This window comes from Mercenaria mercenaria, chromosome 4 (assembly GCF_021730395.1).
Source record: "Mercenaria mercenaria strain notata chromosome 4, MADL_Memer_1, whole genome shotgun sequence".
NCBI classification, from domain to species: Eukaryota; Metazoa; Mollusca; class Bivalvia; order Venerida; family Veneridae; genus Mercenaria; species Mercenaria mercenaria.
Window position 1 is genome coordinate 9,625,390 of NC_069364.1, and position 23,163 is coordinate 9,648,552.

Below are 23,163 nucleotides of genomic sequence, written 5' to 3' on the forward strand. Positions count from 1 at the left end.
GCTCTGTAACTCTTGAACTGCTTGAAGGATTTCAAAGAAACTTGGCATAAATGTTCACCACACTGAGACGACGTGCAGAGCGCTTGTTTCGAATGACTAGCTTCAAGGTCAAGGTCACACTTAGGAGTGAAAGGTCATTTATGACTTTGCTGTGTCCGCTCTGTAACTCTTGGACTGCTTGAAGGATTTCAAAGAAACTTGGCACAAATGTTCACCACACTAAGGCGACGTGCAGAGCACATGTTTTTGATGACTCGCTTCAAGGTCAAGGTCACACTTATGGGTCAACGGTCATATATGACTTTGCTGTGTGTATATTGCTCTGCATTGCGTGCTCTTGTTTTTATTTGGCAGATCCTGTTTTTGTTCAATAATGTTTTTTTGTATTACTTCCCTTTTTTTGCTATAAATAGCTTATTTGAAACTTTTTTATTATCGGCCATAGGGAAAAAACGAGACCACTTTTCTGTGGTACAACATAGATTGTACATCCAATTTTTAGATGTATTTTGACATAACTTAACCTGGTAAGAATTTTTTTGTGGACTTAGAATTTTTTTTGGATGTTTTTCTTTTTGTTGTTCCTTTGGGCTTAACAGTCAAGTTCTTTAAATTTTGCTCCAATCCTCTGATGTAACCCTTCGGGCGTATATTGCCCCGCTTGGCGGCGCTCTTGTTTATAAGATTTACTTCCCTTTGTTGTTACTATAAATAACGTATATTGTAACTTTTTTATAATTGACCGCTTCAAACCACTTGCCCCTCATCGATGTGGGTTCGAGCCTCACTCGGGGCGTTGAATTCTTCATGTGAGGAATCCATCCAGCTGGCTTACGGAAGGTCGGTGGTTCTACCCAGGTGCCCGCTCGTGATGAAATAAGGCACGGAGGGGCACCTAGGGTCTTCCTCCACCATTAAAGCTGGAACGTCGCCATATGACCTATAATTGTGACGGTGCTATGTTAAACCCAACAAAATAAAATAAATAAATATAATTGACCGCAGGGAAAAACCAAGACCACTTCCCTGTGAAACAACATAGATGTTACTTTCAAGTTTTAGGTGTAATCTAAGGTATCTCTACCCGGTAAGGAGTTTTTTGTGGACTTAGAAAAACAAAATACAGATTTCTTGTGGACTTACTTAGCTTATTCTTAAAACATTTTAACCTGCATGGTTGCTAGAATTGAATATGTCATTGTTTTAGCTTACTGTTTACCAAACTTATACAGAATATAAATAGCTTATTCTTAAAACATTTTAACCTGCATGGTTGCTAGAATTGAATAAGTCATTGTTTTGGCTTACTGTCTACCAAACTTATACAGAATATGTTTTACTGTAACATCTACATGACGGGCGTATATTGTGACATTCTTGCACTATTGTTATTTTTTGTTCATGTCAAGATGCTGTATTGGCATGCAGTATGTTTTGTGAAAAATGTCCTTAGGTGGGGGATGTTGGTAACTCTGCTATAAATTCTTGTTAAATAATTGCATCTGGAATATGTTGTAAGAAACCAGTTGCATATGATTTTCTAAGACAAAAATGATTGATTGTTCAGAAATCCAAGTGTTTATGCAGCATAAAGAAATCCAAGTATTTATGCAGCATAAAAATGGAATAAGATTGGAAATTCAACCTTTATTTTAGGCCACAATTTCCGCTTGTAACCTGTACAACTTCATTTAATCCAGTTATATATATACATTGTGTGTATATATAAATTTTTGTCATGAACATTTATAAGCAAACAGTTTCATTGAGTTAAACAAATTGAACTAACCATAATGTATATTTAATATATATTAAATTAATGTTTTTTTTATTTCATAGGTTCTTACCACGATACCAAAGAGCAGTATGATTGGGATTGTTGATGGGTGCGATTCAGGATACGGGGACCTGAAAAAAACAGGTATTAAAATTTGGCCTGACTCTTGATATGTATGTTACTTTGATAATGTTAAGAAAATCCTATCAATTAAATGGAGATTTACGAGGCAGCATTGTCTGGACATATTGATTAATATATACTGTATATATCTGATCGGAATATGAATATTTAATATACTAGTTATTTTGAAAATTCCTATGAGTAGTGGCAGCAGAGCCATTGAAATTGGTCATTGTTGCCCCAATCAAGAATAGTTATAAGTCAATTTTTGTTTCAAGTGATTTATTGTGTACAACAGTGGTCAAGTTTTCTAGGTCGCTGACTTTTAATTAAAGTTCCATATACAAAGTAGGGATAATACATGTTTTTTTTGTTTTGAAGATGATCTTAAGACAAAATGAACATGCATTCGAATGTGAACCCTCCCTCATATTTTGTTAGTCCCCTACTGGTTCAAAACCAATTTCGGGGACTATAGGAATGTGCTTTTCCGCCATTCCATTCGTCCGTCCGCCATTTCATGTCCGGTCCATAACTCTGTCATTCATGAAGAGATTTTAAGATAACTGGGCACAAATGTTCACCATGATGAGACGACCTGTCATGCGCAAAACCCGGACCCCAGGCTCAAAGGTCAACAGGGTTTATTTCCTGTCCGGTCCATAACTCTGCAATCCATGAAGGGATTTTAATAATACTTGGCACAAATGTACCTCATAATAAGACCCCTAGCTCAAAGGTCATGGTCACACTTGGCAGTCAAGTGTAACAATGGCATGAACAGGGTCTGTTTCGTGTCTTCCATAACTCCTATAGGTATGCGCTTTTCCGTCATTCCGTCCATCTGTCCGTCCGTCCGCCATTTCATGTCCGGTCCATAACTCTGTCATTCCTCAAGAGATTTTAATATTACGTTGCACAAATGTTCCCCATGATGAGACGACGTGTCATGCGCAAACACCGGACCCCTAGCTTAAAGGTCAAGGTCACAACTGGAGGTCAAAGGTCAACTGGTTTTTTTTGCTGTCCGGTCCAGAACTCTGTCATCCATCAAGGGATCAAAATATTACTTGGCAGAAGTGTTCCCAATAATGAGACGACGTAACATGTGCAACACCCAAAACCCTAGCTTAAAGGTCAAGGTCACACTTGGAGATCAAGGGTCAATAGGATTTTTTTCCTGTTCGGTCTATAAATTTGTCATGCAAAAAGGATTTAAATATCAGTGGGCACAAATACTCCCCTGGATGAGACAATGTGTCATGCGCAAAACCCGGGCCTTAAGCTGAAAGGTCAGGGGTCACACTTGGAAGCAAAAGGCCAGAAGGGCTTTTTTCCTGTCCAGTCTGTAACTCAACAATCCTTAAAGGGATTTTTAGCTCGACTATACGAAGTATAAGGAGAGCTATCCTGCTCGACCCGGCGTCGGTGTCGGCGTTTTTCCGCGTCCCCACCTTGGTTTAAGTTTTTTTTACACTTTCTCTTTTTTCAACTTATCTCTGTAATTACTTGATGGATTTGATTCAAACTTGAAATAGTTATTCCTCATCATCATCCACATCATCTGACATAAGGGCATTAACTCTGGCACCAATATTTTATGAATTATCCCCCCTTTCACTTAGATTTTCAGGTTAAAGTTTTGATGCACTTTCACTCTATCTCTGTTATTACTGAATGGATTTGATTCAAACTTAAAATAGTTGTTCGACATCATCACCCACATCATATGACACAAGGTGCATAACTCTGGCACCATTTTTTCATGAATTATTCCCCCTTTTTACTTAGAATTTCAGGTTAAAGTTTTGGTGCACTTTCACTCTGTCTCTGTTATTACTGAATGGATTTGATTCAAACTTAAAATAGTTGTTCAACATCATCACCCACACCATATGACACAAGATGCATAACTCTGGCACCAATATTTAATGAATTATGCCCCTTTTTGCTTAGGATATACTTATATAGTGTTTTGATACATTTTATCTTTACCTCTCTTATTACTTTAAGTTGATATTTTTGACATAGACTCAGGCTATTGTGCAATATTTTCATCCACAATTGGAGTCATTAAACACTCCAGTGACAGTTCTAGTTTCCTCAGATGTGCTCAGTTTCACTATCCAGCATCGAAATAGTCGAGCGCGCTGTCTCCTGTGACAGCTCTTGTAATATTACTTGTCACAAATGTTCACCACTATGAGGTGGAGTGTCATGTGCAAGAACCAGGTCCCTAGATCTAAGGTCAAGGTCACACTTAGAGGCCAAAGTTCAGATACAAGAATGACTTTGTCCAGAACATTTCTTCTTAATACATGAAGGGATTTTGATGAAACTTGGCACAAATATTCACCACCATGAGACGGAGTGGCATGCGCAAGAACCAGGTCCCTAGGTCTAAGGTCAACGTCACACTTAGAGCTCAAAAGTCAAATTCAAGAATGACTTTGTCCGCAGCATTTCTTCTTCATGCATGGAGGGATTTTGATGTAACTTGGCACAAATGCTCATTGAAAAATCAATTGTTTAGACCACTTTTCTGTGTTACAACATGCATGTTACATCCAATTGTCAGGTGTATTTTGACATATCTCTACCTGGTTAAGAAGTTTTTGTGGACTTACCATATAGATGTTTTTAATTTTAGGATTAATTTTACCTTTGTTGTTACTATAAATAACTTATATTATCACTTTCTTATAATTGGCCAAAAAAAAATCCATATGAAAATACAGGTGCTAGTGTAAAGAAGTTTGCTGTGACGGGCATATATTGTGACATTCTAGCACTCTTGTTTATATTTATAGATGTTATGAAACAATCAACAACTATAGGTTTTTGTATATGCAAATTTTGTCATGACATATTGTATATATTATACAATATTGTTTATACATCATTGACAGATATCAGTTCATTATGTTATACTGCAGTAGAGAAAATTATGTGCCTTCAAGTAGGGGACTTTGTCTTGCATGGCAATACTTCATTCACTTGTTATTTTTCATTTTGAGGATTCTACTAAAGTGGCATAATGATTAATGAATGTATGTGGTTCTACCGAGATGCTCATTGGTGCAAGAAGAATTGCCACCCTGAAAATAGCAGGAGAAGTGATTTAATTTAGATATATACATTTTGGAGTCGCTAATACGAATATTTGTGTACTGTCTTATCTTCCTCACAGACTGTGTCGTACATGGAAAAGATACAGAACAGACTGGAAGTTGTGAGTTGCCCTGCACCACATCATGTCTACACAATGGTAATAAAACTGCTGCCCTTAGTATAAGTTTTCCATAAGGAGGGGATATACATATCACAACTTGTATTAATGTCCTTTGATGACTAGGTGTAATTTTAAATTGCCATTATTTCACGTATGACCGCTACCTTCTTATTCCTTTCAAGAATTTCTTTTAAAAGTATTCATTTTGAAAAATGGTGTTATAAATATATAATTTATAACAATAACATAAAGGTGTTGTAAAAAAATGCGTTATTATGAAGTATTTAGTTGACATTGAAATAAGCATGTGATATTTATCAGATGAAATTACTGATCTTTAAAAGCTTTGAAAAGGCTGGATCTCCTGTTATAATTCTCTAATGTATATTTTTGTATGTACTTTCCAACTAAAGCTCACACAAAGGGGCTGTGTCCTATAAGTGAAGGTATTTGTTTCTGCTATATTACTAGTGATTGACATTTAACAACCTTTGGTGTACATGTTTGACTTTTTTTTAGCTCATCTTAGCACAAAGTAGTCATTGTGAGCTTTTGTGATCACGCTGTGTCAGTTGTTTGTTTATCCGTCCATCCATTGTCAACAATTTGTTTAAACAACTTCTTCACTGTATGGATTTTGATGAAACTTTGTCTGGATGTTCCCGTAGATAGACATATAAATACATGACAATTCTTATTCAGAATTAATTCTCTTCCTTCACAATATCATCATCGTTATCATATGACACAAGGTCCATAATGGTGGTGAAGATATTTCATGAATTATGTACCCTTTTCCTTTTAATAATTTCTGTTGAGTTTTGTTTGTTCACCATATCTTTGTTTTTGCTAAATCATAAAATCGTAAAATGTATATAAATCAATCTAAAAATGATTAGTTCGCGACATCACTCATGGCTGAGTGATGCCTCTCTAATTTAGAATTTTGAATACAAATTTGTTCAATATTGAATACATGGAGCATTACTCTTTCTGACATTTTCCATGAATTATGGCCCTTTTATACTTATTAAATATTTTGATACACTTTTACTCTATGTCTGTTATAACTAAATAAAACTACCTATACAATACCTTCATCCATATTGGAGTCACTACACACTTTTATGAAAGCTGCAGCTCCCTCACACGTTTCCACTTTCACTATTCAACATCAAAATAGCCGAGCCTGCTGTTTTAATTGGCATCTCTTGATTGTATACTTTTCAGCAGATGTTCAATCTGAGGTATTAGTAAAGAAAGGCGCATGTGGAAGTGAAGCAGGTATTTAGCTTTCAGTTTTTGTACAATTTTGTATATTCATGAATGCTGGTCTCACATAATAACCCAAATATGAAATCTTTATCAAACTCTGTCTGGTTAAATGAATGTTAACACTCTAGAGCCCTAATTATGACCCTATCTTCATGAAATTTGGTCTGAATGTTTATCTTGATGATCCAAAGGCCAAGTTTAACAGGCGAGCGATATAGGGTCATCATGACCCTCTGATAGTTATCTCTTTAGATCAATGCCCTTATGAGATTACCAACTTATGCCAGTAAGTGCCTCTTAGGTTAATTCATAAGGTTGTACATTTCCTTTGATTTCCAGCTGTTCTCTGTACCTGTTACGTAACATTAGTGGATGCTTATTTCTAAACTTTGCTCAAATGGTTGTGCCAGATATTGACCGCATAGATTGGAAGTGGATGAAACTTCATGAAAGTGATTAAACAAGTTGTCCATTAAAATGACATTCAGTGACTACAGTCAATTTGTGCCTCTTGAAACATATGAGTTTCTGTATTTTACAGTTCAATGTCAAATTGATATCCCTACCAGGAAAGGAACGTGTCCTACAAATAATGGTATTTTGCTCCTTACTTACTTTAATTGCGTTTATTCAAATTTGTGAATGATGCTGCTTGAATATTACAACAAAATATGGTTGTAAGAACCTTTCTCTCACTTCAGGTGAGAGTGCATAGCCCATTGAAAACATTTTATGCCAGCCTGAACCATCATCAGTTAACCATGATATAATAATCCGTTACAGTGTCTGGTATTCAAAATTATGTGAATGTTTGAAGTATTAATGAAGCAATTGAAATTCTTGATAGTGCTTAAACTTAATGTCGGGGTATTAAATGTATTTTCACATTCATTAATCAGTTCATTGAAGAATTCAGGTGCCACAGCTAAAGAGAGGGAATAATTGATTTTCATGAAACATTTGATTGGTGCTCAAACCAGATCAACAGTAAAATTTCAGTGATCAATTGTCGTTTTGGCTTGAGTCTTTATATAGGCCAGTAATGGTAATATAAAATATATTTTTATGCCCCCTAAGGTGAGCATATTAAAATCGCATCATCATCATCAACCTATCATTCTGATAATAATACAAATCCAGTGTAATGTCATTAAGTGACCATTCTCTCAAGCTAAATTCTAATGTTGCTGGCTTTATTCAATTATGAAATCTCAAGCTTATGTCCATTAATTAAACAACATAATTTTTCAGGGAAGGCCACATTGACAAGCAGTGGAATGAAAAGTGCCACTAGCTGTGAGTCATTTTCAATAAACGCAGAATCTTGTTTGTCCTCGTCTGGCAAACATTGTAGTTAAAAGATTCCAATTTCTGACTTTTCTGAATGCATTTTGTCTTACTAATAATGCATAGTAAGTACAATATAAAATACATGTTAAAATTATGAACAATATGCTTCCTGAAAATTTCATTATTACAATTTTTTTTAATTTCATTATATCAAGTTTTTCAAAGTTTAAGTGCAGATATTGATTTCTTTGTTATTGCTAGTTTATGGAAATAAGCAAATCTCAACTGTTTTCAGATGACGAATTTGATCAGAAAAGACAGTTCTTAGAGGTAGAACAACAGAAGTTGTTGATTGCCAAAGAACAACTTGAATTGGAAAAAAGAAAAACTGAACTATTAGAAAAATCAACTATACTACAGACTAGATCAACAGAAGCACTTGAATCTATACTTGTTATTTTAAGAGAAAAGTAATTGGATGATGTGTTAACAAAAAATTTCTTGAAAGTTAATTAAGACATAACATAGGGCATATAACAGGAACGTATTTTAATAACTTAAACTATCTGAATTTTTTTCCTCAGAAATTATTGATATGGTGTGTGGTTCTTCTTGAAAATTTTGATCAATTTTATTGAAAGTTAATGTCCGAGTTACCACATAAAATAGAATATTTATTTTCATTAATAAAAAGTTTTATCACATGTTTGACGTCGCAGGAGTGAAATAAAACCATTTATTTTATGTTCTTCAGTGAAATACTGAAATTTATCATTGAAATAAAATTGATATTTTCACTGTTTCAATTTTCACTGTTTCAAACAGTGAAAATATCATTTTTAGCTCCACTATTCGGAGAATAGGGGGGCTATTCTACCCGCCCAGGCGTCGGCGTCGGCGTGACCTTTCTTGGGTATAGTTTTTCGGCAACCTTTGTTTTTCTGTCATATCTTTGTTACTGTTACAATCCCCATAACTCTTATTGTATTTTTGACAGAATTATGCCCCTTTCATACTTGATGTTTTTTGGCAATCTTTGCTTTCTGGACATAACTTTAGTACAATATAAGATACAGATTTGAAACTTAAAATGTGTCTTTATCATCAACATCTGCATGTATGGTAACAACCCCTATAACTCTGATTTGTATTTTTGACCAAATTATGCCCCTTTCATACTTAAATCTTTTGACAAACTACTTTGGTACTGTATAAGATAATGACTTGAAACTCAAAATATATATTTGCCATCATCATCTGCATGTGTGATAACAATCCCAATAACTCTAATTTGTGTTCTTGACAGAATTATGCCCCTTGGTGTATCTTCCTTTAAAAAGTAGAGGTCTCTTATTGAGACATATATTCATTTTACTGTCAAATCACCAAATAGTGGAGCGCACTGTCTTATGGACAGCTCTTGTTATTTTTCACTGGTTCGGAACTACACTTGAATGCGAAAGAATAAGAATTATTAAATGTAGAAAATTCCTTGCAAAATATACTTTAGTAAAGATATAGATGTATGGAAATACTAACAGGATCATAAATATATACATTCTATCATAATGAAATATAAAAGAAATCAGGAAACGTAATAGAACTATTTACAGTTTTTCTACAAAGATATCTTGACGTCACAACATTATGACGTCATGATGCGATGCACGTGACGTTGCGCGGACAAACTGGATATAATTTTGTTAAAACCATTAAAAATACATAAAATAAATAGAAAAGTTGTTTGTTTTAGTATAAGATCGAAATATATTTCACTTGTGAACACCATAATTTACATTTTCACGAGTGGCTGTGCCACTTGTGAAAATATTGCATTATAGTGTTCACTTGGTGAAATATATTTCGATCTTACACTAAAACAAACAAATATACTCTATTACATAAATTTGATAATACACTAGTGTAATAAAGCTTTGACGTTGACGTCGTTTTAAGTATAGGAACCGTTGGTTGAATTTACTTGGTCTATAATATAGGTATAGAAAGAAGAAATTTTGATATTTCAGCAGGAAAAGCTTACATGTGATAAAAAAGAATATTACATTTGTGTCCTTCCACCGCCTCGGTAGCCTAGTGGTAGAGCGTCCGCTTCGAGTGCGGGAGGTTGTGGGTTCGATCCCCGACCGCGTCATACCAAAGACGTAAAAAGTGGTACTAGTAGCTTCCTCGCTTGGCGCTCAGCATTAAGAGGGTAGTGCTAGGACTGGTCAGCCCGGTGTCAGTATAATGTGACTGGTGGGGTATCATGTCACGTGTCTACGGCGTGATATTCTAGTGAGGCAGCATTATAAAGTTGGGCATTGTGCTCACTGTTACAAGTAGACACCGTCGTTTATATGACTGAAAAATTGTTGAAAAAGACGTTAAACCCGAACACACACACACACACACACATTGGATTTATCAAATTTGTTGAATAAAATTGATAAAATGCTTGGCAGGGCCTCGTATTTTATTATTTTATTCAACTTGTTTAATAAATTCAACATGTAATATCCTCTCTATCTATTTTATGCTTTTCGGTGAAATACTGAAATTTATCAGTGAAATAAAATTGATATTTTCACTGTTTCAAACAGTGAAAATATCATTTTTATTTTTCACTGGTACGGAACTACACTTGAGTGCGAAATAATATGAATTGTAAATGATAGAGAATTCTTTGTAAAATATTCTTCAGTAAAGGTATAATTGTATAGAAATAATAACAGGATCATAAATATTTACATTCTATCATAATAAAATGTAAAACAAATCAGGAAACATAATAGAACTATTTACAGTTTTTCAACAAAGATACCCTGACGTCACAACATTACGACGTCGTGATAAGATGCACGTGACGTTGCGCGGACAAACTGGATATAATTTGGTTAAAACCATTAAAAATGCATACAATAAATAGAAAAGTTGTTTGTTTCAGTGTAAGATCGAAATATACAATGTATTACACTCGTGAACACCATAATTTACATTTTCACGTGAAAATATTGCATTATAGTGTTCACTTGGTGAAATATATTTCGATCTTACACTAAAACAAACAAATATCCTCTATATACACCATGTTCGATTGAGCAAATTTTGTTGCAATGTAAGCTAGTACCTCTGTAAATACTTTTTGAAAAGATTTAAAATTGAATACAGTTCTACAATGAAATTAATAACACATGTATGTGATGCATAGTTTCCATTATTCTAGTTTGCTTTTACGCAATTTGTATACAGTAACAAGAAGTATGTACAGCGCAGTTTTCTTTCTGTAAATTCACAATAGTCAAAAGAACCTGTTGTAAATATTGAAGATTTGTATGCTACAAGTTAAAAGTTAGTTGAATGAGCCTCCTTCTCTGTTCAAAACCATTCCTATTGCAGACTTGTACGATGTTGTTGTCATTGTCTAGTATAATATTGTCAATAATTTGGTTGTGGAAGATTTAATTTAAGTGCCTTGTTACGCAGTTTGAAACATGACTTTATTATCTTGGCTTTTCGGGGTTGATACGGAAGTGACCCGCCAGTACTGTGTAGACTCCTGGAAAAAATTTGAATGTTATAAGATGGTAAACTGTATAATTTTTGTTGCCAGTTAAAACTGAAACTGAAACTGCTTTATTTGATTAAACGCCTAATTTTACACATAGTATATTCACCGGCGTTGTACATTGAATTATACCAGATTTATATAGCGCCAAAGGCGCTTTACATAGTTCAAATGCAGCCACACAGGGCGCATAATTCATCCTCTACTAGTACAGACACAGAGCGATCTGACCAGAGGGACAGAGTGAGACAAAGCCCCCACGACAGAGAGATCAGAAATCAGATACAGGCTTATCCGGCTAACTTAGCCTAGCTCGTTTCGAATAGACAGCCTGGTTCTTTAACGTGCCCAGTGTATAGCACTGATACACGCACAGTTAAACAAATAATAATGTTATGCTTAGTATTTTATGCGTTAAACATTCCCCTAAAACGACATAGAAAATGCCAGTTTCGGTTTTGGTTCATGAACTTTTTTATAAGTATATTTTTAGTAACAGATATTATTGTTGATTATCAGCTTTCCAGTTCAAATCTACAAAATTTGAAAGTAGACTTTTTTTGTGGTTCACATGTAACAAAAAATTATCTTTCTTTCATTTACAACACATTTTGAAATATCAATCAGGGCCATGCCACTTTTGAAATCATTTAATCCGGTACTCACCGTAACAAATGTTTTTTGACAGTAGAATGAAACTGATGATTGTCCTATATTTGTTGTAATGCAGAGGAGCTCAGTGTTAAACAGACTTAAGAATTAAGAAAATACATGCCATTATTTATTCAGTTATTCAACACATTGTGGAAATATTCATTACATGTGAGAAGAAAGAAGTTATACAAAGGAAATTTTATATATTTAAAATAAATGTATAATTATTGTTAATCTGTACCTGAAACGTGCTTTCAGCAGAGCAAATGCTCTTTCGACAATATTTGTAGTGGACATTAATGCATCGTTGAAATGTCTTTCAGCCTCAGTCTGCACATTTAAAACTAGAGTGATAAGCCAAATTTTAAGAGGATATCCAGAGTCCCCTACTAGCCGAACAATGTTAGCTCTCTCTAGTATGATCGGTAAAGACGAGTTGGCTATTATGAATGCGTCATGGGTACTCCCTGGCTACCTTACAACAACATGTATGAATCTGAAACAAGTAGTAACATGCATGAACCCGATGAAACGCTATATATGTAAACATGATCATGATTATGTTGAATCAAAGTTATTACTAGCATAAAGATATATTATGTTGGCATGTGGTTTTAAGCTCACCTGAACTTTGTATAGGTGAATGGTCAGGCATCCGTCGTCCATCTGTCGTCCAAAATCAAAATTTTATACTGAAACATCTTCTTAGCTGAAGCGCTCATGAACTGCTTCATGGATCTTTATCAAACTTGGTATGTAGCATCATTATAAGGTCCTCTCCCAATTTGGTTCAAATAGGGGCACTTGGCCCCTTTTAAGGGCTGCTAGAGATAGAATTAGAAATACCTTCAAACAACTTCTTCTCATGATCTGACGGATTGATCTTCATCAAACATGGTTTGTAGCATCATCAAAAGGTCCTCTCCAAACATTTTTCACATGGGGAAGTTCGGCCTATTTTAGGGGCTACTAGAGGGAAAATTTAAAATGCCTCTAAACGACTCCTTCTCATAAACCACTTATTATAATTGAACTTCATCAAACTTGATTTGCAACATCATTGAAAGGTCCTTCACCAATATTGTTCAGTTGGAGGTACTTGGCCCATTTTTAAGCTAGTGGCTGCCTAAGTTAAGGTTAGAAATACCTTTAACAGACTTCTACTAATGAACCACTTGTTTGATCTTCATCAAACTTGTTCTAAAGAATGACTTTAAGGCCATTTGTCATATTTGTTCAATTGGGGGCACATGGCCAATTTTTAAGAGCCCATGGCCAATTTTTAAGAGCCACTAGAAGTAGGAATAGAAATACCTTCAAAAGATCTATTCATGAACCGCGTGGTGGATTTTCATCAAAATCGCCTTGTAGCATCATTAGAAGGTCATGTCCCAGTTTTATTCCAATGGGGAAAGGGGGCATTTGTCCCTTACAGGGACCGCTATGCTAGGACTAAAAATAAAAATACATTTTAACAACTACTATCATTACCTGCTTGATGGGTCTTCAACAAACGTGGTTTGTTACATCATTAAAAGGTCTTATGTCGAATTTCTTCAAATGGGGCCACTTTGGCCCTGTAAGGAGCCAGAAGAGTTAAAATAGAAATACCTTTACTGATGTTATGCATTTTTAGTGCGTAATAGCAAAATGCAGATTTGTTTTTTTAAAAAAACTTGTTTTAATGAACAGCTTAAAGGATTTTCACCAAAACTAGTTAGAAGCAAAGTATGATGGTTAAGGTTTTCTTCAGGTGAGATACTGAGGCCAAGGTGGCCCTCTTGTTTATAAAATTTTAAAATATTGTTTACTTTTTTGTGTAACAGATAACTGCATATATGTTATGATTAAAATGAATATCATAAACATTACAGCTGAAGTAGGAAATCAAGCAGTAAGTGTAGTATTTGTTGCATACATGTCTCAAGTCATTCTTCTTGTATTAAATAATTTAATAGAACATGTCAGTAGTAGTGCAGAATCAAGAACAATGCATATTTTAGTTACATTACAGCACATTACTGAAATAACTTCATATTTAGATACCCGCACAGCCTGACATTCAAGTGTTACAGTGTTCATTAATGAGTATTAAAAATTCAGAATTTACCTCCTGTATTTGGTCACAAACGGCTTGCACATTATTGTCATGATATCCCTTCCGCAAACGAAGGTAGCTTTTGCTGCCCTATGTGGTGCCATTACTGGTAATTCCTTGATTGCTAACCTGTGCTTGGTGTGGGTCTGGCATATCAATGTTTATCAAACGCCTACATATCGCATTGCATACATTGAGACAATCCTGCTGCTTGATGATTTAGAAATTCCATGAAGATCGCTCGTCTCTGACGAAAAATCACCCTTGGCAAGAAATCTCAGAGTAGATAGCACTTGTAATTTATTAAATGTTTAAATGTTTACTTTCATCAATGTGTTCAATTTCAAATTTCTTTCAAGCGCAATGACCACTATTTAAGCCCAATTGTAATGAAACTTAGTCACAACATTTACCCCAGTAACTACCATAACGATTCATTAGTGTTCTACCCCAAAAAAAACGTCCCAGTATTCGGTGAAGTTTGGGTGAGAGATTTAGGGTTATCATTGACCACTTATTAATTTTTTTTAATGTTTTTATACAATAATTTAGGTAATTACCCCCCCCCCCCCCCCCCACCCACCCCCACTCCGAAGGAGGGGTATATTGTTTTGCAGATGTCCGTCTGTCTATTAGTCCCGTAAACAAGTTTCTGGATGATAAGTCATTAGCTTGGTCCAAGGATCATGGAAGTTGAAAGGGAGGTTGGTCATGACATGACCAGCAGATGACCTCTTAGTAGGTCAAATGTTAAGGTCATAGTGACCCGGAACAGTTAAACGGTTTCCGGACGTCTGGCCTAGTTCACAATTTGTCTTTTTAAGTAGATGACATCTATTGATATTTGGGGTCACTTTGTCAAAGGTCAAGGTCACAAGGTCCTAATTGGTTAAATCCGTTTCTGATTATTATCTTGAAAAATATTTGACCTTAAGCCTTCATATTTTATTGGTTGTTTAGTCTCCTAATAATTTCTGTGTCATGTAGTCAAAGTTCAAGGTCAGTTAGGGTCAAATCCATTTTAAAGCAGTATCTCAACATCTGTTTACCTACATACTTCAAAGTAGATGACCATTTTCATTTTCGGGTCACTGGGTCAAAGGTCAAGCTTACTTAGCATCAAATCATTTATAGATCTCCATCTGCAGATCTGATTTACCCAGTCTCCTTGAGAAGATGACCCTCAATAATTTATGGGTCACCTGGCCATAGGTCAGTGTCATTTAGAGTAAAATCAATTTTAAATCAATACCTTAAAGACCCACCACGGTCTAGTGACCTACTTTTTCCTCCTTTTTTCGCAACTTCATTTGCAAACTTATTCAGTCATTCTCATTCAGTATAGTTTTATAAATATAGTTAGACATTAAACACATTGTCTTGGCCTTATATAATGTCACTGTCAATTTGTAACTAGATACTTGTTATTTCTCATTATCTTCATGCAAAACATGTATAATTACCATGATGATCATGGAAATAGAAAAGAAAATATTTTTTTTGCGGCGCATCTTTAAAGGTGGTCATTCACATCTGACATTTTTCATAGTAATCTTTTAGACATTTATTAAAGGAACAATAAGACCCATTACACAGAGTTAGATCCGTGTTGGATATTTTATTTCTTTTTATGGAATTTTGTAGTTATCTCCCTTTAATACAAAAGCGGATTAGTTCATTTTATTTCAATATAATTTCTAGTTTTACATTTCGAGAGGTGAATGCGAAAGAGTTCTAAGTGCATATAAATAAAGAAGCACTTTTTCGCATTCACCCCTCGATTTGCATTTGATAAATATTGGAATATATCATCTACCTGAAATAAACGGTAAATTCTAAAACAGCGTGTAGCTTTAGAATTAATTTATTTTTAGCTCACCTGAGCACGAAGTGCTCAAGGTGAGCTTTTGTGATCGCGTTGTGTCCGTCGTCCGTCGTCAACAATTTGACTGTTAACACTCTAGAGGGCACAATTTTGGCCTAATCTTAATGAAACTTGGTCAGAATGTTACCCTCATAAAAATCTTGGACGAGTTTGATATTGGGTCATCTGGGGTCAAAAACTAGGTCACCAAGTCAAATCAAAGGAAAAGCTTGTTAACACTCTAGTGGTCACAATTTTGGCCCATCCTTAATGAAACTTGGTCAGAATGTTACCCTTAATAAAATCTTGGATGCGTTTGATACTGGGTCATCTGGGACCAAAAACTAGGTCACCGGGTCAAATCAAAGGAAAAGCTTGTTAACATTCTAGAGGTCACAATTTTGACCCAACCTAAAGAAACTTGGTCAGAATGAAACCCTCAATAAAATCTTGGATGAGTTCGATATTGGGTCATCTGGGTTCAAAAACTAGGTCACCATGTCAAGCCAAAGGAAAAGCTTATTAACATTCTAGAGGTCACAATTTTTGGCCCAATCATAATGAAACTTGGTCAGAATGTTACCCTCAATAAAATCTTGAATGAGTTCGATATTGGGTCATCTGGGGTCAAAAACTAGGTCACTACGTCAAATCAAAGGAAAAGCTTGTTAACACTGTAGAGGCCACATTTATGACTGTATCTTCATGAAACTTGGTCAGATTGTTAATCTTGATGATCTATATGTCATGTTTAAATCTGGGTGATGTGGGGTCAAAAACTAGGTCACTGGGTCAAATCAAAAGAAAAGCTTGTTAACACTCTAGAGGCCACATTTATGAATGTATCTTCATGAAACTTGGTCAGAATGTTAATCTTGATGATCTTTAGGTCAAGTTTGAATCTGGATTATGTAGGATTAAAAACTAGGTCACTAGGACAAATCAAAAGAAAAGCTAGTTAACACTCTAGAGGCCACATTTATGACCATATCTTAATGAAACTTGGTCAGATTGTTAATCTTGATGATCTATATGTCATGTTTAAATCTGGGTGATGTGGGGTCAAAAGCTAGGTCACTGGGTCAAATCAAAAGAAAAGCTTGTTAACACTCTAGAGGCCACATTTATGAATGTATCTTCATGAAACTTGGTCAGAATGTTAATCTTGATGATCTTTAGGTCAAGTTTGAATCTGGATTATGTGGGGTCAAAAACTAGGTCACCGGGTCAAATCAAAGGAAAAGCTTGTTAACACTCTAGAGGCCACATTTATGATGTATCTTCATGAAACTTAGTCAGAATGTTAATCTTGATGATCTTTAGGTCAAGCCCGAATCTGAGTCATATGGGGTCAAAAACTAGGTCACCAGGTCAAATCAAAGGAAAAGTTAGTTAACACTTTAGAGGACACATTTATGACCATATCTTAATGAAACTATCTTGATGATCTTTAGGTCAATAGGTCAGGTGAGCGATACAGGGCCTTCATGGCCCTCTTGTTCAATCTAACTTGGTTGCGCAACCGAGATAGACAAAGGGAGGTAATAATAATTGTATAAACGCATTTCTAATGAAGTTCAGCGAAATATATATTTGTCAATGCAAATCTTTGACAACTTTAATACAGTAGTGCTTACATTCATATCATTCCTTAGGCAAAATGTGTTTTTAACTTTATTATTATGCTAAAATAACGCTATCTTGGTTGGGCAACCAGGGTAGGAAAATCAAAGTTGAAATATACTTCCAGTGACGATCGGGTTTGTATTAAGAACTCGGTGAGAACAAATAAGTGTAAATGGTCAGTTGGTTAAGTTTTGAACAAATCCAATAGTTGACCAAAATCTGATTAACCACCTTTAAGTTCTGTTTGACCTACATAGTTCAAATTTTATATGATGGTTGGTCTCATTTAGTATATACTCTTGAACCTGGGTCTAAGGTCAAGGTCATTTAATATCTAAGCCTATAAGGGGAGCATATGTGTTTTTCAAACAGCTATTGTTAATATTGTTAACATTTAGCATGGTATTGAGAAAACATGAACAATCCTTGAAATCATTTATCCATTTGAGTCAGTTATGAAGGAATTTTATAACAATTCTGTTTTCAGATCTTGTTAATGTTAACATGGAAACGAATCACGTAACCTATACATCTATATGTAAAATTCAAGTGCATTATTTCATCAAGAGCGGGCACCTGACCATGTTTAAAACATAAAAAGAAAAGTGCTGTTTTGCAACTTTTTAGCTCACCTGAGAAGAAGGCTCATGGTGAACTATTAGGATCGATGAATGTCCGACGTCCGTCCGTCCGTCCGTCCGAGCAACTTAAAAGAAAGGGAGGGCCATCTAACTGTAAAGAGAACAAAGGAGAACAATAGCTTCAATCCGTTAACAATAGATTATAGGGCCCCCTATACAACAAAAGAAAATAACAAAAGAAATGGCCCCTCCTTCGTTTCGGTGGCACGTCCGTCCGTCCGTCGTCTGTCCGTTCACATTTAGTTTTTTTACACTCTAGCATCCACAATTTTGAAACAATCTTAATCAAACGTGGTCACAATGCTTTTGGGCACAAGACCTCGGATGAGTTCGATTATAGGCTAGATCGGATCAGTATGTCCAGAGTTATGTGCCCTTGATTGACAAAATTTGCTATATTTCACTTTGTTTAAACTCTAGCATCTTCATTTCTTCACCAATCCTAATCATATTTATAAAGAATGTGTTTGTTCTCAAGATCTGGGATGAGTTCGATTATGAGCAAATTCGGGCAGGAAGGAGCAAAGTGATGTGCCCTTGCTTGATTGACAAAATTTGCTATATTTCACTTTGTTTACACACTAGCATCTTCATTTCTCCACCAATCCTATTCATATTTACAAAGGTTGTGTATGACCTCAAGATCTTGGATGAGTTCAATTATGAGCAAAATCTATTTGTTAGGACCAGAGGTACATGTATGTGCCCTTGATTTACAAAAAATACTATATTTTACGTTGTTTACACTCTAGCACCTTCATTTCTTCACCAATCCAAAGCATATTTACATAGTATATGTATTGCCATAAGATCTTGGATGAGTTCAATTTTGAAAAAAATCAGACAAGTAGGACCAGAGTTATGGGCCGTTGATTTTGCAAAAATCCCTATATTTTACCTTTTTTACACTATAACACCTTTATTCCTTTATTCCTTCAGCAATCCAAATCATATTTATACAGAATGTGTATGAGCATAAGATCTCAGATGAGTTTGATTATGATTGAAATCTGACCATTAGGCTAGAGTTACTCACCCTTGATTTTACAGAAATTGCTATATTTTCCCTTGTTTACACTCGAGCAACTTCATTTCTTCACCTATCCAAATAATATTTACACAGAATGTGTATGATTAATAAAAGATCATGGACGAGTTCCAAGAGCTAAATCAGTTTAGTAGGACCAGAGTTATGTGCCCTTAATTTATAAAAATTGCTATATTTCACATTGTTTTGCATTTTTCTTTCTTCACTAGTCCTAATCATGTGTACGTGATTGATTTGAAAGTTCAAGTATATGTCTTCAGGTGGTCGCAGATTATCAAGGTAGATAACTCTGGACTGATTTTATTTCAAATTACCTCCCTTTGTCTTTAATTTAAATTAACATATGGTAACTACTTGCATGATTGGTTCCAAATTTCAATCATGTGATTAAGTGGACCCAGACAATCAGGGTAGACAACTCTGGAGTGAATTTTTGACAAATAACCTCCCTTTATTTTAATTTGAATGAATCAAAGGAAAATCTTGTTAACACTCTAGAGACCACCATTCAAGTTTGAAAATCAATGGAATTTGTCAGAATGTTTGTAATGATGGAATCTAGGTCAAGGACGAATATGGGTCATCTTGGGTCAAAAACTAGGTCACCCTGGTCAAATCAAAGAAAAACTGTGTATGTGCAATAGGGGCTGCATTTTTCACTTGATGTTTGTGAAATTTGATCAGAATGATTATCATGATGAAATCTAGATCAAGTTTGAATCTGGGTCATCTGGGGTCAAAAACTAGGTCACCTGGTTTAATCAAAGAAAAATATTTGTAGGCAATAAGGGCTGCATTTTTCATTTGATGAAGTCTTGGATGGTTTCAATTTTGGTCATGAGGGGTCAAAAACTAGGTCACTAGGTCAGATCGAAGGAAAAGCTTGTTTACACTCTAGAGGCCACTTTTTTGCTCCAATCTTCCTGAAACTATATTAGAATGTTTGTTTTCATGAAATTTTTGAAGAGTTCTAATGTGGGTCATGTGGGGTCAAAAACTAGGTCAAATCGAAGAAAATGCTTGTTTACACTCAAGAGGCCACAGTTTTGGTCCAATCTTAATGAAAATTGGTCAGAATATTTGTCTCCATGAAATCACTTGGTCAAACATGTTTACATGTTATGGTGTGTTACTCAGGTGAGCGACCTAGGCCATCTTGACCCTCTTGTTGTTAAAAAGTTGAAAAATAAATCTCCAAGGCCATTTAGGGTCGGGCAAAAAATTTAGGGTAGGTCGGGAACAAACAATTGTTTAGGCCTTATTTGACCAAGGCCATTTGACCAATTTTGATTTTTGAAAGGCATAACCAAATTTTCGTTGAATTCAAATTTAAAAATTGACAGTTGTCATCTTTTTTTAATTTCTGTTCATCTAATCAATTTTGAATTTTTAATTTGTCAAATGAAGAAATTGAGCAGTGGTGGTTGGGTGGTCGTGCATTCTTCTTTTAAAGTGTCTAGCCGTCCGGTATCTGGACGCCTAGCCTGTGTTCTAGCCATCTGGTAACTGGACGGTTAGCAATTCCTGTGAGGGTTTTCTAGCCGTCAAGTAATCAATTTGTTTATGAATTAAGTATTTTCAAATGAAACTTTACATAATATACTGCAAAACTACATCTGATCAATATCTGTATTAAAATGCTATTGCTTTAAGATGTGAAGTTATTGTCGCATTAAAAAAAAATCCAAATTTGTTGTTGTTGTTGTGCGCAGTAATTGTGCCGAGACAACCATTGACAAAGAGAAGTGTTACGTTATGGGATCTGTTGTACAGGAAGTAATGAGAAATGTTTTGAATTCCTCTTATAACATACTTAGTTGTATAACATAAACATGATCATAAAAATAATGTTTTTTTAGCTCGACTATTCGAAGAATAGGGGAGCTATCCTACTCGCCCCGGCGTCGGCGTGAGCGTTAGCGTGAGCGTGAGCGTCACACAAATGTTAAAGTTTGCGTACCACCCAAAATATTTTCAAAGTCCATTGAGATATTGCTTTCATATTTTGCATGCTTGTTTACCATCATGACCCCAGTCTGTAAAAAGGAGGAGGCAACTCTATCAAGCATTTTGACTGAATTATGGCCCCTTTTCGACTTAGAATATGCTTCAGTATTGTAATGTTAAAGTTTTACTCATAGCTTATATTATACTATCAAGCACTGAGTATAGTCGAGCGCGCTGTCCACTGACAGCTCTTGTTTTGGGTGAGGATGTGGAACAGTCATTTTACGTTTAATTAAACCGATTTAGTAACCACAGAGATATGGTGAACGAGCATCGAAATTAAACTGAAATTATAAGTAAAAAGGGGATATAATTCATGAAATATTTGCACCATATTTACTGACCTTGTGCCATATAATGAGGAGGAGGGTGTGGAAGAATTTATTTAAGAGTTCATCAAACTTATTAAGTAATAAAAAAGATATAGTGAAAGTGCACCACAAATTAATAAACCTGAAGTTCTAAGTAAAAATTAATGCCGCATAATTCATGAAATATTGGTGCAAGAGTTATGGCCCTTATGTCATATGATGTGGGTGTTGATGTGGTACAACTCTTTTTAAGTTTGAATCAAACCTGTTTGGTTATAATTAACAGAGATAGAGTGAAAGTACATCAAAACTTTAACCTGAAATTTTATGTAAAAAGGGGGTTGGGGGGGTAATTCATAAAATATTGGTGCGAGAGTTTCAATAACAGAGGGGGATAACTCATTAAATATAGGTGTCGGAGTTATTGTCCTTGTGTCAAATGATGTAGCTGACGATGCTTAATAATTATTTTAGGTTTGAATCAAATCCCTTTTGTGATAACAGAGATATAGTGAAAATGCATTAAAATTAACATAAAATTCTGAGTAAAAAGGGGGCATAATTCATGAACAATTGGTACTGGAGTTATGGACCTTTTGTCATGTGATATGGGTGATGATGTCTATTAACTATTTTAAGTTTAAATTAAACCCATTTAGTAATAACTGAGATAGAGTGAAAGTGTACCAAAACTTCAACCTGAAATTCTATGTAAAAAGGAGGGATAATTCATGAAATAATTATAATGGTGTGAGAGTTATGACCCTTGTGCCATATGATGTGGATGATGATGATTAGTAACTATTTTAAATTTGAAGCAAATCTATTAAGTAATAACAGAGATAAAGAGAAAGACATCAAAACTTTAACCAAGGTGTGGACGCGGAAAGACGCCGACGCCGGGCCGAGTAGGATAGCTAATGGTAATTTAATTTATTCATTACAGTATTCATACACAAACTGATTACCGGGCGCCTAGGAAAGCCCTAGAGGACAGGCTACGTGACGTCTTGACATTTCTTCTTTACTGATATGTAAGGAACAGCAGTGAAAGACTGGTCAGCCACTACCAAATGTATAAATTATGTCACTGCTTTTTCAACTCGGTATATTTCGTCCGCAGTGACATTACATGTGTGTGAATAGTAAAAAACTGTAATTTTAATTACTAAAATTACACACCTGATCAGTGTTTAACTTCATCATGACTTGTTTACAAGTTAACCACGTCTTCAGGGTTGATGAAAGCCAGCTCAGTTACTGGCTTCTGGAACCCGCTTGTGGTTTGGTAAATCTGTGGGCGTGGCTAGATGGTAAATGCACTACAGAGCTATGTAGTGGGCACAATTCGGCGCGGGCAAACCTATTGAATGTCCAAATATTTAGGAAGAAGATGCATGCCGACAGAATATATTTTCTTGTGAAGAATAAGTGCAGTTTACCAAAATAGTCAACTGCCTAAAAGTAAGGAACACAATACCATAGAAAAATCCATATAGGAAAAATAAATACAAATATTATACAAATACTTGTCATGCAGCTTTTAATACTTGAAAAAGTCACCATTCAAATCACGGCGGACACATAACTTAATAATATATAGGCCTACTAATCATAAAGATTTATCATTTGCTTAAATTACGTAATCTTCA

The 23,163-nt window shown here is 35.1% G+C and overlaps 1 protein-coding gene across 9 annotated transcripts in view; it reads left to right on the plus strand.

Annotated features, from left to right (window-relative positions):
* The window catches only part of LOC123550949 (E3 ubiquitin-protein ligase rnf213-alpha-like), a 163,279-nt gene extending 151,917 nt beyond the window's left edge, over nucleotides 1-11,362 (plus strand). For 5 of the 9 annotated variants that reach the window (XM_053540369.1, XM_053540371.1, XM_053540374.1 and 2 more), the window contains 6 exons: nucleotides 1,840-1,921; nucleotides 5,091-5,168; nucleotides 6,363-6,416; nucleotides 6,949-7,002; nucleotides 7,659-7,703; nucleotides 7,993-11,362. In XM_053540369.1, coding sequence (XP_053396344.1) covers nucleotides 1,840-1,921; nucleotides 5,091-5,168; nucleotides 6,363-6,416; nucleotides 6,949-7,002; nucleotides 7,659-7,703; nucleotides 7,993-8,171 — 492 coding nt within the window. In that variant the 3' untranslated portion in view covers nucleotides 8,172-11,362. Of the gene's footprint in view, nucleotides 1-1,839; nucleotides 1,922-5,090; nucleotides 5,256-6,362; nucleotides 6,417-6,948; nucleotides 7,003-7,658; nucleotides 7,704-7,992 lie in introns of those variants that run through there. The other 4 variants (XM_053540370.1, XM_053540373.1, XM_053540372.1 and 1 more) reach the window with 4 other exon arrangements.
* Nucleotides 11,363-23,163: the final 11,801 nt, after the last annotated feature.